This window comes from Neolamprologus brichardi, chromosome 3 (genome assembly GCF_056152115.1).
Source record: "Neolamprologus brichardi isolate AB-2024 chromosome 3, ASM5615211v1, whole genome shotgun sequence".
Lineage (NCBI taxonomy): Eukaryota > Metazoa > Chordata > Actinopteri > Cichliformes > Cichlidae > Neolamprologus > Neolamprologus brichardi.
Genome location: NC_142106.1, coordinates 54004822 through 54018823, shown reverse-complemented (window position 1 = coordinate 54018823; position 14002 = coordinate 54004822). Strand labels below are relative to the sequence as shown.

At 42.3% G+C, this 14002-nt stretch overlaps 3 protein-coding genes across 3 annotated transcripts in view; 2 read left to right on the top strand and 1 right to left on the bottom strand.

Annotated features, from left to right (window-relative positions):
* Window positions 1–4878: 4878 nt before the first annotated feature.
* Window positions 4879–8872, bottom strand: LOC148105847 (uncharacterized). The gene is made up of 5 exons (XM_087830800.1): window positions 8853–8872; window positions 5882–5958; window positions 5559–5612; window positions 5122–5466; window positions 4879–5018 (listed from the first exon to the last, which is right to left on the bottom strand). Exons 1-5 carry the CDS (start codon window positions 8870–8872, stop codon window positions 4879–4881), a joined length of 636 nt encoding a protein of 211 aa, XP_087686926.1.
* Window positions 8871–10495, top strand: LOC148105846 (stonustoxin subunit alpha-like). The gene is made up of 4 exons (XM_087830795.1): window positions 8871–8932; window positions 9374–9420; window positions 9582–10109; window positions 10464–10495. The coding sequence occupies exons 1-4, from the start codon at window positions 8871–8873 to the stop codon at window positions 10493–10495; spliced, it is 669 nt and encodes a 222-aa protein (XP_087686921.1).
* Window positions 10496–12703: 2208 nt separating this feature from the next.
* The window catches only part of LOC148105845 (focadhesin-like), a 32238-nt gene continuing 30939 nt past the window's right edge, over window positions 12704–14002 (top strand). The window contains exon 1 of the mRNA XM_087838904.1: window positions 12704–12789. The gene's annotated coding sequence lies outside the window, so the exon portion shown is untranslated. The remainder of the gene's footprint in view (window positions 12790–14002) is intronic.

Genomic DNA, 14002 nt, shown 5'->3' with positions numbered 1-14002 from the left:
TCACTTTGTATTTTGGAGAGAACATGAGGTTAAAGAATTCCTCGGGGTCACTCACCAGTTTGCTTTGTGTGAGATTATTTCTCTGGCCAAATTTTCCCCAAAAAGAGTTTAAACACAGTTTGGCCATTTGTCTTTTAGCAGGGTTTAGTTTTATGTTTTCAGGGTTTAAAGTGATGTCTTGCTTAGCCTGGTACTCTTTAATGTAAACCTGTTTAGCCTCCTCAGTTACAGCATCTGATGGGTAGCCTGAAGCTTCTTGTTTTTTGCGAAGAAAATGATGTACATACTCTGTGAATATTGTGTTACTCTCTTTCTCAAAGTGCCATACCTCAGTGATTCGACTTATTTTATAGCCCTTTTCTAATGCGAGGTTAAATTCGGGAGTGGTCCAAACCCCTCTGAGTGCTCTCTCATGGTTGCTATGGTTACAAGAACCCTCTTGGTTGTTTATTTCGGCACAAGTGCGACAGAGAGTAAAGAGAAGCTTTCCTGACTTTGTTTTATAAGGCAAAACGGGAAAATAGAGCCCTCTGGGTGGGTAAACAACCGCTTTGATAAACCCAAAATAGTTTTTAGGGTCCTGAAAATCTCGAAAGATTATTTGAGGATGACCTAGGGCAGGGGTCTGCAACCTTTTACACCCAAAGAGCCATTTGGACTCGGTTTCCACGCAAAAGAAAACACTGGGAGCCGCAAATACTTTTTGACATCTAAAATGAAGATAACACTGTATATATTGTTTTTTACCTTTATGCTTTGTGTGGACAACTAAGGTGTGTTGCTTATGAAATCCATGAAGTGCTACAGAGAAAATTACACTTTATTTATGTAATCAACACATTTTGAACTCTTAAAGAAATATAACAAAAGGAAAGACACCAACCTGAACTAAAATGATCCATGTAGCAAACAAAAACTGTTGTCAGCCACCACCCTTTGGGCTGTTGGAGCCTTGACCTGACTTTTAAAAAATAATTGGTAAAAAAGCACTATGCTGCTGAAAAATTAAAAGTAGATATTTGCAAAATTCTGCCTAAATATGTATTTTACCAGGTTAATGCGTGCGGCGGGGCGTGGTCTGCAGCGCCGCTGCAGGGGAGGCGGACGCACCTGAGCCACACCCGCAATCATGCCTCGCTGCCTTTACGTCTGCGCTATCTGTGCTGTTGTGTTGTTGGTAGTGTGTGTCGGGCTGTGAGGTGAAAAGCCACAGTCGGCTGTATGCGTACAGCAACCGTGTGTGAAAAGTGGTCAATAAAGAGATGCTGAAAAGCGTGTTCATGCAAACTTCGTCGGTCTGCCGTGATATGTTTACAATAAGACTTATGGTCCCGAACCTCTGCGCACAGCGTCTGCTAATCGGGGCTGTACGAAGTCAGTTTACGCAGGACTGTAAGCTGTCATCTGTCAGGCGTGAGCGGTGTTTGTCTTTAACATAGTTCATGGTGGAGCTGCTGACATAATGTGGATCCGAAGATCCATAATTGGCCTACCTGGGGTTGAAAGTCTCGATAAATGCACGGCGTTTCGGCGGGTATACCGGCTTCCGCGAGTGTGACTCTTATTTTGAGCGATGAAAAAATAATAGAATATAATTTTATTTTTATATTTCAATATCACAATAATCTTCCAATTTAGAACTACAAGTTAAAAAAAAGAACTAAACACAAATAAAATACACTTCAGCTAAATACTAATTTATTTTCCCAAACCACGCGGAGCCGCAGTATAAGGACTAAACCTGCGGCTCTGGAGCCGCAGGTTGCCGACCCCTGACCTAAGGGGTAACTACAGGTGCTGTTTACAAATGGGTAAAGAGATGTGACATCAACATAATTAATTTTTTCACCGGTTCGAGCGCTACAACGGAGTTGTGCTGGGCTTGTACGGCCTCCAAAGAGGGCGTGGCGAGGGTTCAGAGGTTCTGGTGGATCATAACGTTTCAGAAAGCTGATTACACTCTCATCACTACGTTTTAACTCGGTCCACTCATGCTCCCAAATTGTCACAAGACACACATTATGCTCAGCTCTCAATCTAGCGAGCCTGTCTTGAGTGGCGCTGTTTATGTCTGCAAAGGAGGAACCTAGCAGGGGATTAATATCGGTTTGATTCAAAAAACACTTAACACACCCATGGAAGTAGCAGCCTAAAAATTCCCATGCGTATGTTTTGCCATTATTTTCGGAATATCCATCTACATAATAGTTACCGAGCTGTTTTCCTCCTTGATTGAGGGCATGTCTGATAAAAACACCTTGCGTGTATGAGAGATATTCGAGCCATTGAATTGATGATGAGGAAAATGATTTGACCTGATTACTGTAATTTAGAGGGCACGGTAATGCTAAAGAATTTGCTGGCATGAAGTTTGTTAAATAAGTTTTAAGACAAGCGCTTGCAAGAGTGTTGCGGCTGAAAGGGTCTACTCCTGTCTCTTCAATAAACCCGTTCCTAAACAATGTGCAACCCCGAGCTAGAATTTCAACATCATTTTCACAGTATAAAAGTGCCTCTTTCATGAAATTGAAGGTACCAGAGCTGACTGAATCATACCATTCGTAAAATTGCTGCCTGCCATTGCTCGTCATACATTCCAGGCTATAAGCGGAGGGGGGAGGGTAAGGGCCTGAATAAGCAAGGTTTTGTTTCGAACTGAAACAATGGGGGAAAAAGCCTTTAATGCTGTCTGGAAACCCCATCGCGTTAGGTATAGCTGAGAGTGGCATGGGGAGGAAGCAGGAGGAGTCAATATAACGAAAGTCTGGGTCGGTAAAACTTATCACTTTGGAGCCTTGCATGATCAAGTTTGGTTTTAAACCCTGCTTAACCATAACCCTGAGAATAATGTATGCGTCAAACCCCTTAGCATTATGAGCGATAAAGACAGAACCCTTAAAGAGGGGGCGTCTAAAATGAGCGAGAAACTTTTCATCACAATCCTCACCCTGACAGCTCCAAGATTTACCATCTGATGTTTTTGTACACACCAGAAAAGGAGCGTGTTCACCGTGATCGTTTACAAACGTTTCAAAATCATAAAAAATCAACTTGTTGTTATGTTCTGTTTCGCGTTCTATAACCTGCATGTAGCACTCATGTGTTTGATGATCACTAGAGATTTCCTGGCGACAGATTGGGCATTTGCGCTTTTGGCATTTGTGAGCTTTTTCATGTGATGCTAAACAATACAGCCTCGAACACTTGACACATTTTTTAAACAGGTCGCAGTTACTGGCGGACCTTTCACGCCTCTCAACGATTTTTTTATGGCTCTCAAAACAATAAGGAGATCGACAGGTGCGATTACAATCGGAACATACGACAGGAGAAAGTAAATACTCATTGCAGTTAGGCTGCATACATACTGAGCAGCGAGCAGGGCAGAAATGGGATAACACATGGTTAAACCCTGTGTAACAGTTATTACACAGAAAGTTTGTGCCCAAAAATCCTTTTAAATTTTTAATAGCGTAGTAATGATTGTCAAATAAAAATAAGCACAGGGTTTTTTCTGTATTTGGTGTACTAGTTTGAAATTTACAAAGGCTACGATCATACTCGTTACAATAAAATACTACAATCTTACAAGTGAGTAGGTTTTCAAATGTAATGATTTGATCAAAGCCGACAGGCTTTTGATCGTTTAGCCCAGCTTTTTCTTGAATTTCTCTAGCGAACGCTTCTGCCTGCCGGTCATTAAAATCTGGGTACAGAAGGTGGGCTAGACTTATTGCAAAACATAACTTATTCGCTGGGTTATGCACCACGTATAAAAAACGTCTTTTCTTTTTCACAATTTCGCTGTTGAGTATGTGTTTAAGCATTCTCTTACCACTACTGGCTGGTGGTCTAACAATCTGAGCTACGAGCTCAAGTGAACCATCACACATTACTGCCCAGTTGGACTGTACCGCTCTCAAGAATAAGTTTTCAAATTCACTCAAATCACGATTGTGCCGTAAAATCACTGAAACATTATTTTGTAACTGGGGACCTATCAATTCTAACTGTAATAGATCACCTGGGCGTGCGTGGATGGAGACACTGTTTGATATTTGACGTGCACTTGCCATTACGCCTTGATAATAATATGCATAATCAGGGATATCGTTTGGAGGAGGGAAATTCAAAATTTCTCTAATTTCAACGTTATTAAATTTATTTCTAACAATTAAAGAGGGTTCTGGTGAATTACCAGAGCAAGTATTCTCAGGATTACCCCCTTGCTGAAAGGGCTGATGATTGCTTACAGGGTTGAGCGGGTCATTCGCACAGATGTCTGGGGAGGAGACTAGCGAATGCTGGCTTTGATCATCAGCGAAACGATTTTGATTTAACCTGTTTATTTGGCTCAATAACTCTGGCGGTATTTGAACCTCATCTTGTGTTTGGGCCAAAGCTTCTAAAGCTCTATTAATGGCTAAAAACGGATCAGAAGAGGAGATGTTTTGTGTCAGACTCATTTGAGAATGAGCCGCGTGTGACTCTGTTTGAATTTCATCTTGATCCACTCCCAAACTGAGGGAATTATTTTGAAAGGCACTTTCACTAGGCGCTAATCGGGCAAGAGCTAAATTAAGCAATTCTAGAGGGTCATTATTATTGATCACCTCAGGTTGCTCACTCTCTTGTGAATGTGTATTCTGAGAATGGTATGTATTTTCATTTAACCTAGCTAAGGCTGTTTCTATAGCAAGAAATGGGTCTGTAATGTCTTGTTCCTGGTTATCCATTTTTATTGTTTTTAACAATTATATATATTAAAAGAACAAAAAACAAAACACAGTTCGTTTGAAAAAAAAAAAGGAAAAATTAAAAAAACACACACACAAAAAATAAAAAATAAAAAATAAAAAATAAAAAATAAAAAAACCTTTATAAGATGAGCTGAACTAGTTCAGCGAAAAGGGAAACCAGACGGATACCAACTGAAGCTAGCTTCCGTCTGCGCGTTTCCCTTGTCCTTGTTCTCCTCGAGGTCCTAACGCTCCTCCTTCTCCTCCTCATGAAATGCCCTAAGGATTTTAGGGTAAGATACAAAACAGTTAGTAATGTTAAATATAAAAGGGGTAGTTTTTATAAAATGAGAAATAAGCGAGAAGCTAGAGAGAGACTAACCGTGATTGGATCTCAAATGGAGGCGCGGTGCATCTCGTGTGCGTGATTGCGGAGAAGAGGAAGGGGTTGTGCTGGGTTGATTCGCGGTAGCACGGGGACCGAGTAAATCATGCCTCTCCGTGGCGGGGAGAGGAAAGTTTTTCCCAGAGGCTCTGGGGAGAGCAGAAGCTCCGGCGGGGTTGGAACTGGGTCCAATAGAACAAGAAGCAGGGCGACCCAGCGTAGAAAGCATTTCTTGTCTTTCACGGGTTGATAGCCGTATATTCTTTCCAGTCGAGCGTTGGAGCACTGGCGGAGACAAACTCGGCGAACTGGAAAAAAGAAACCTCTCAAAGTCTGCTAGATCTAGAAAGTTTGAGAAAAACGGGAAAGAGGGTAAATGTTTTGTTTTTCTAGCAAAAATAGCTGTTAAGAGTGAGAACAAGAATGAACCATACCATTTTGATCGAGAGAGTCAGAAAGAGAGGCGTTGAGCACACTTATTTCAGAGTCTAAAAAGAAATAACAACGAGTATTTAAAAACAGGAAAAACAGTAAAATATAAACATTATATGAGCAAGAGTAAGAACAACAAGGTACCTGAGGAGGACATGTTTGGCTGGTAATGTGTACTAAAGCACTTTTTAGCTCCGAGTGTTAGAGGCTAGCTTATATATATTTTAAATAGTGTATTACAGGTGTTACAGAGCCTATTTGCATGTCTTTTGAAGATGAAAAAGCTTTTTGAGAGAAATCGTTAAAAGGAAAGTGTAAAACTTACCGTTTTGATATGGATATAAGGAAAAAGGCGCCAGCTGTTGTCGAAATCGGTGGGTCCTTTGCGGATTCGCAAGCAGCCTGAGCGGCGCCAGTTGTTAGTATGCCTGAAGTCAGAAGTCTTGTGGGAGAGCGCCGGCAGTCTTAACCTCAGCGGGAGATCGTAAAAATCAGACCTGGAGCCGATTGGCTAAGCGGGGTGCGAAGGGAGCCGCCCCATTGTTATGTGATTGGCAGCGGGGCTAAGTTAGGCGGAGTTGGTCTCTGGCGGAAATTTTCAAACTAGGTAAGCAGTATTCGGGAGTTGAGCGAGGAGAGAAACAGGCAGGCAAAAAATTGTGCTCTGGTAGCGGATCGATTAAGAAGAAAGGGAGAACATAGACTCTGTGTTACAGGTAGCTGGTAAGAGGGATCGTTTTGAAGAAAAAAGACTAAGCAGGATTTTTCCCCTGTTTCCGAAATATAAGGTTTTTGGGAATAAAAGAGGTAGCAGGGTTTTTCAGGAGTTTTCCCCTGGTTATTCAGTCTAAGGATCGGGGTGAATTTGAGACAAAGGACAAAGGTTTTTTTCAGGTGTTTTGGAGAAAACGCAGAGGATTTTTTTTAAGGAGTTTTTGCTTCAGGATTTTTCCCCTGTTTCCGAATATAAGGAAGGTTTTTTGGGAATAGAGGGGTAGCGTATCGGGGTTTTTTGGAGAAAAAGAGTTTTTTACGTTGGGAGCAGCGGTGCGGGAGTTTTTGCTTTTCCTATGCTGAGGATCGGGGTGGGATCCGCGGGGGGAACAAAAGACTAAGGATTTTTTCAGGATTTTTCCCCTGTTTTCGAATATAAGGAATTTGGGAATAGAGGGGGAACCCTATCGGGGGTTTTTTGGAGAAAAAGAGTTTTTATGTTGGGAGCGGGGGTGGGTTTTTCGGGGATCGCGAGAGTTTTTTGTTTTTTTCACGATTCTGAGTTTTATTCTAAATCGCCTTGTTCGGATTAAACAAATGCATATAAATTGAAATAAAGTTTTCCCCCAAGGCATGCAGCCTGTATTTCTGGCCATACTGAACGTTACAAAGCACAAGTTTTAACTAAACATTTTATATTTTTTTACTATGTATTAACACGTTTTCACACATAAGCACGGAGCCCGAAAAACACAAAGTCCAGAGACACAGGCGCGCACGCGCGCGCCCTGATACACAGCCTCGGGGCACGCGCCCTCGCACACACGCTGAGCCACCACCAGATGGCGTTTTTAAGCATAAAAAAAATAAACTTTTTTTTATTGGATTAAAAAATAAAAGAATGCTATTTGATATAAGAAACTTAAATAATCAATTAGTTAGGGCTAAGGGGAAAAAGCAAAGAGCTATGAACTAGCATATTTTTATGAATATCATATTTTTATGACTTCCTTTATTACTTTATTACTTCATAGGACCGTAAATCACTCTAGGGGGTCATAAATCACTCGATTTGACATAAGGGGTATAATATCACTCTCTAAGGTAAAACACAATATATGCAGTGTTATCTTAATTTTAGATGTCAAAAAGCATTTGCGGCTCCCAGTGTTTTCTTTTGCATGGAAACCGGGTCCAAATGGTTGCTGACCCCTGACTTAGGTGGTCTCAGGATCTCATCTCTGCTTTTTGCGGATGATGTGGCTCTGTTGGCTTCATCGGGTGAAGGCTTCCAGCTCACCTTGGAACGATTTGCAGCCGAGTGTGAAGCAGTGGGAATGAGAATCAGCACCTCCAAATCTGAGGCCATGGTCCTCACCCGGAAAAGGGTGGAGTGCCCACTCTGGGTCAGGGTCGGCTTCCTGCCCTGACTGGAAGAGTTTAAGTATCTCGGGGTCTTGTTCATGAGCGATGGGAGAAGGGAGCCGGAGATCAACAGACGGATTGGTGCAGCGGCTGCAGCGATGAGGACGCTGCACCGGTCCGTCGTGGTGAAGAGAGAGCTGAGTGTAAAAGCGAAGCTCTCAATTTACCGGTCGATCTACGCCCCGACCCTCAGCTATGGCCACGAGCTGTGGGTAGTGACCGAAAGAACGAGATCGTGAATACAAGTGGTGGAAATGGGCTTCCTCTCAAAGGTGGCTGGCCTCTCCCTTAGAGATAGGGTGAGAAGTTTGGCCAGCTGAGGTGGTTCGGGCATCTGACAAGGATGCCTCCTGGGAGCCTCCTGGGTGAGGTGTTCCGGGCATGTCCCTCCGGGAGGAGGCCCCGGGGCAGACCCAGGACACGCTGGAGAGATTATATCTCTCGGCTGGCCTGGGAACGCCTTGGGGTTCCCCCGGATAAGCTGGTGTAGGTGGCTGGGGAGAGGGAGGTCTGGGCTTCTCTGCTTGGGCTGCTGCCCCCGCGACCCAGCTCCGGATAAGCGGAAGAAAATGGATGGATGGATGGAAAACACCGTCTCAGTGTGGACGGGAGGCCAAAACGGAGAGAAAACGAGGCGTTTTCAAACTAAAACGTGTTAGTGTGGACGTAGCCGGAGAGCTCCAGAAAGAGCCTTCATGGTGGCCCTGCAGCCAACCAGCACTTCAGTCAAATGCTGTCAAAAGTGGTCCCAGAGACACTGTTAGCTGTAACCATCAATGACCAAGAATTGTGTCATTTAATTCAGGGTTTCCCTGTATTATTGTTTGATATCATTTCTGAATAAATAAATCAAGATGACGAGCCTTTAAATGCACTTATGTTAGTATAAATATACAAAAACAAAGATATTTTTCCTGTTAGGAGAATAAGAAATAAATATATTCATCACATGCATCAAATCACAACCTCCTCCTGCAAGAGTGCAGCATTGTGATTGGTTGATGCTGTTTCCATCATTTATGTTTGTTTACCTTCAACAAATTTGCTCTACAGAGCATTTATTAATTAGAAGGATTATTAATAAACATCTTTCTCTCTGCTTTTGGTGGAGTGAAACAATAACTCCTGTCTCCAGAGGTCCACAGGTCCACTGGCACCTGGTCCTAACTTCACCCATGTCTGCACCCTCAGACATCCCACTGTGGAGGCCTCCTCGCCTGGACCAGTGGCTGCCCTTGTGAGACAGACTTTATGGTCACAAACAGCCCTAATCTGAGAATGAAGGCTCCTTTACATAGAAAGCAGTATGTGGTGTGATGACCGCTGCATTAGCTCAAAATATGTGATGCACTGGCTGCTGCACTCTACCTGTACTGAATCAGTTTTTGTAGCCAGTCCCAGTCTTTACATTTAATATGCAGCCACTCCCTGACAGCATGAATGTCACAGTGTGTTGAACCTTGACTGTGGCACATGTCAATGCTCCCTGGACATCGTGCTTAATAAAGGAGATTAAATGTGATGTGATGATGAGTTTTGCTCTTTTGAAGTTGAAACATTTATGTGTCAAAATGTTGGACTGTTCCTTTATCAGTGTGTAACAGTGTGTGTATGAGAGCCATGTAATGTCCATGTGTGCATGCTGACTGTGCTGCTCTGACCCCCCTCCTCCTTTCAGGGTGGAGCCTGCTGGAGTCCGATGGTTGAGACCAGGTCTGAGGAAGTGTAAGTGTGTTTTTAATGGGATTCATGAAAACAAAGCAGCACACATTCAACCATCTTCATCATTTACATCTCTGATGTCAGGAGTCATCATCAAAGGGTCAATCAATGAACAGATGATGGATCAATAACTGCAGCTGGATTGTGTTTGTTCTCTCCATCAGATTCCTGTCAACTCACAATCGACACAAACACAGTGAACACAAAGCTCCAACTGTCTGACAACAACAGGAAGGTGACACATGTGGAGGAGGTTCAGTCATATCCTGATCATCCAGACAGATTTGATTTTTATCCTCAGCTGCTGTGTAGAGATGGTCTGACTGGTCGCTGTTACTGGGAGGTCGAGTGGACGAGGAGGGCTTTGATATCAGTGAGTTACAGAGGAATCAAAAGGAAAGGAAGGAGTGATGAGTGTGTGTTTGGTGGAAATGATCAGTCCTGGAGTCTTTTGTGCTCTGATCATTATTCCTCTGTGTGGCACAATAACAGAGAAACACCCATCTCCTCCTCCTTCTCCTCCTCCTCCTCCTCCTCTGTCTCTAACAGAGCAGCAGTGTATGTGGACTGTCCTGCTGGCACTCTGTCCTTCTACAGAGTCTCCTCTGACTCTCTGATCCACCTCCACACCTTCAACACCACATTCACTCAAACTCTTTATCCTGGATTTGGGTTCTGGACTCCATTGAATCGTAGTACATACAGTATTATTAAACTATTATTTCACCCTGAGTCAGTGACTCTGTGTAATTAGTCTTACCTGTTAGAGAAACAGTTCAGTCTGTACATGTCTGTGTGTTTCACTCAGAAACACATGATGAGATTCATGGATTCAGTCAGTTGATGGTTTAAACTAAATGATTCACAAATTATTCTTCAACACAAGTTTGGTGAGCAGCAGGGCTCATCCTGATTTTTGTTTTTGTGCATTATAATGATGAAATAACTTTGTCATGTCTGTGGTGGCCTTTGGAGAATTAAACCATCCTTTAGAAACTAGATATAAATGTCATATTTTCCAACATTGATATTTTTCTGTGTTTCAGACAACAATGAAAAGATAAAGAACAGTCTGTAAATCATAAGTTATCAATTCAAATGATTATTAAAGCCACAAGAGAAGCTTCCTGTTATTTGTACCACTCACCTGGTCATGTGATCCAGCTGTGCAGCCAATCATCACTGACATCACTTTCTACTTTGATGTTTCCATGGTGAATGGACTGATTCTTGTTTAACACGTTCATACTCTGATGGATGCATCGGAGAGGGTTAGTGTCTTGCTCAAGGATACTTTGTGAGCCAGCTGGAGCAGTCAGGGATTGAACCACCAACCTTCTGATCATTAGATGCCTTGCTCTATCTCCTGAGCTACAGCCATCATCAAAGCTCTTTCTTAAATCCTCTCTGAGAGGAGCTCAAACACGAGGAAGAGACGAAAGTGAGGGAAGAGAGTGGACTCATTAGTAAAATGAAAAACAGCCAGCGTTGATGTTTAAGACAAGTGAGGCAACAGAAATACTATATATGGCAGCGGTCACCATGGCAACATCAATGTCGGTTGCTACGTGTTGTATTGATCCTGATCTGTGAGCCTCATATCAGGATATGCTGTTGTTTGCTTGCTACCAGCTGAAATTTAAATGTATAATAAATTAAAAGAAGGATTATTGGTTATTATATGGTTATAGGTTATTGGGTTTTTTGAACTCACATGAACGTATATGAATTGTATGATATGTCTCTTCTATTTTTCCATCCATCCGTTCGCTTCCACATCTCCTTTTCAGGGTCGTGGGGGGTGCTGGAGCTGTCATCTTCTTCTTCTATTTTTCTATGATCATATTTTGATGTTGATTGTGATTGTTTTTATTTGTTTCTTCGGCGGTTGTAGTGTTTTAATATTTAGACTTTTTTCCATTATTGTAATTGTGTATAAAGTTTGATTTGAATGAAAGTTACACTCAAATGTTTTCAGTGTTGCTGTGTTGAGTGTTTGCATGTTTAATGTTTTTTATGGAAGACACAGAAAGACGTGTGACTAAAGAAATCTGTGCTAGAGTGACTTTAAAAAAAATAAATAAATAGTAGAAAACAAAACAGATGTTGAATTCTTTAGAGAATTTTCTAAAAATCTTTTTCTTTCTAAACAGAATCCAGAATATTGATCTTTGACATGGAAGCTGTTTCTACAGGATCCTGATGGACACTCAAAGGTTTAGAAAATGTTCTCTTTAGTTGTTTACAGCAGAAAATCAACCGATGTGAACCAAAACAACAGAAATGCACAAGTGTGTGAGACTACAAATGATAGAATCAGAACTGCTGATTTCATTACTCTGAACTTTTAAAGGCAGGTTTTGTGTCTGAGAGCAGGACACTTGCTGTGTTCAGTGACTGTAAGTTCAGGCTACCCTTGATTTAGTTGCTAGATGTTTTTAAACTGTGTTTACTTTATAAGGCTCATTAAAAGCCATCTGAACTAGAGATGGACCGATCCGACGTTGCGTATCGGTATCAGTCCGATACTGACCTAAATTACTGGATCGTATATAAGTAATAAATAAAAAAAGATGTAATCTACTAAATATCACAAAAGCACCTCAGAAAACTTGCGACATGGCGTAACCCAACACATGACCTTAGCACATAGGAGCAGTATGTGTCACGTGATAGAGCGGCTGTGGCGTGCGAGACCTGTCGGCGGTCTGGTGGAGCATTTGGAGCCTCGCGACGTGCTTCCAGACCGGCCGACGTGGTTTCTTACGGACTCATCTCAGACCCAAGACTTTGAAGGCTCGCCGGCTGTAAAACGTCTGTAATGAGACGCTTTACATGTCTGAGCTGAAGTTTGTTATCAGTGTTTAAAAAGGCTGCATCTGTGATGGTTGGCATTAGATCAGTGCCTATGGAAGTGGCACCTTGCACATTTGGAAAGGAACCAAGACTGAATTATATACACAAGTTTTAGAGCAGCATGTGCTCCCATGGAGATGATGTCTTTTACATGTTTAAGGAGGATGTTGCTAAGCTGCACACAACAGCGTTATGAATAAAGTTCAATAATAATAATAATAATAATAAAGGTTCATGAGATTTAATTTTTGTAATTTAATTTTATTTAATTTAATTCAATTTTTATTTACATTTCACACAGTGTGTCAACATTTTGTCATAAAACAATATTAACAACAAGAAACGACAGCAACAACAATAATAATTTCATTGCTCTATTAAATGTGCTGAAAATATGAACTCAGCCTGCGCGTGCTGTGCATGTCTGTGACGTAATCGCGTGAGAAAGGCGGTTTCCTGTCCTTTTTGGCCCTCGCTGCTCGCCGTATTTCCGCGCGGGTCTGCTGGATGAAGGAGGTAAAGTTTTTTGAACAGCATGTATAACTTTAACTGAGCTTCGTTAGTCTTTCTCAGCCTGCTGCAGTTACAGTTACAGCCGCGTATCTATTACAGTGAACCTGCCGTCAGCTGTATCACGTTAGCATTAGCTTGTGTTGATGCTAAGCTGCTATTAGCAGGTCCTGTTCAGTGCTAAGTTGTGTCCGGACGACTTTACAGTTTAGTTTCCTCCGATCACCAGATATTTGTGGATGGCCTCGTGTGTACGGAAGCTTCGTGGTGAAGCGCTTTGGCCTGTGGGAAATGTAGGAAACATCAGGACGAGCTGCGCACCGCAGTAAACCGCTTTGACAAATCAACCTTATTTTCACTCACTTCATTAATAAAAGTCTTGTCACTTGGAAAACTGCATTTTTACACATCTCGCCGTTAATGTCACCCAGCTAACGGTGTAGTTTCAAGAAACAATGCAGTGTTCCTGCCACGAACATCACGACGGAAGCCCTGCAGGGTAGATCTGTGCAGCAGCTCTGACGGAAACGCCACAGATAGTAGCTCATTCTCCTTCTTCCGGTTTCTCCTCTTAGTGTCTCCATAGCAACTCATCTGCCTCCTCTCACCTGGTCCCGAGGATCCAGGTCTGTCACCTGGTCTCAGGTTCACCCTGAGCTGGCCCTCCTCGTCCATTCCAGTCACTCTCAAAGACAAACTGAACATTTTCCACTACGACACATCCAGCTGGGTTTTAGTTTTTAATTTGAAGTCATTGTCACCATCTCCAAAACAGACACCAGAGCAGGTCTAACTCCTGTTGCATCCTTCACTCAGTGACCCTTAACAGCTGTATTCACCCACTCATCATGTAACACCACAGTACCTCTCCTGGTTTCTCTGACGTGTCCAGTTTCTTGTGGGACACTTCATAAACATGCTGCTCTGTCTTGGGTGGTCGGCTTTGCCATTTCCAGATTGAGCATTGTTATATATCTGGGGGATTATTCTTGATTAATTATTTGAGCTGTCACGTACTACGTGGCTGTATCAGTGTGAGTGCAGCTCATCATGGTGTGTCGCACTAATTTAATAACAGTAGATGTATTTAGCCTGATGTCCTCTTTAGAGACCAACAGAGCAAACGCTGCTGATTTTATTTTTGTATTTTATAGTTTGGAAGTGACACTTGGGACACAATGAGTGTGCGTCCCAATGTATTGTGCTCCTTCAGACACAG

Excerpts from the sequence above, each read along its gene's own strand:
- LOC148105846 (XM_087830795.1), top strand. The coding sequence starts at position 8,871 with ATGTCTGCACCCTCAGACATCCCACTGTGGAGGCCTCCTCGCCTGGAC. Across the intron at positions 9,421-9,581 it reads GAGACCAGGTCTGAGGAAGT|ATTCCTGTCAACTCACAATC; the intron begins GTAAGTGTGTTT and ends TCTCTCCATCAG. Across the intron at positions 10,110-10,463 it reads GTTCTGGACTCCATTGAATC|ACAACAATGAAAAGATAAAG; the intron begins GTAGTACATACA and ends TCTGTGTTTCAG.
- LOC148105847 (XM_087830800.1), bottom strand. The coding sequence starts at position 8,872 with ATGGGTGAAGTTAGGACCAG. Across the intron at positions 5,467-5,558 it reads TGACTCTCTCGATCAAAATG|ATCTAGCAGACTTTGAGAGG; the intron begins GTATGGTTCATT and ends CAAACTTTCTAG. Across the intron at positions 5,019-5,121 it reads CCATTTGAGATCCAATCACG|GGCATTTCATGAGGAGGAGA; the intron begins GTTAGTCTCTCT and ends TAAAATCCTTAG.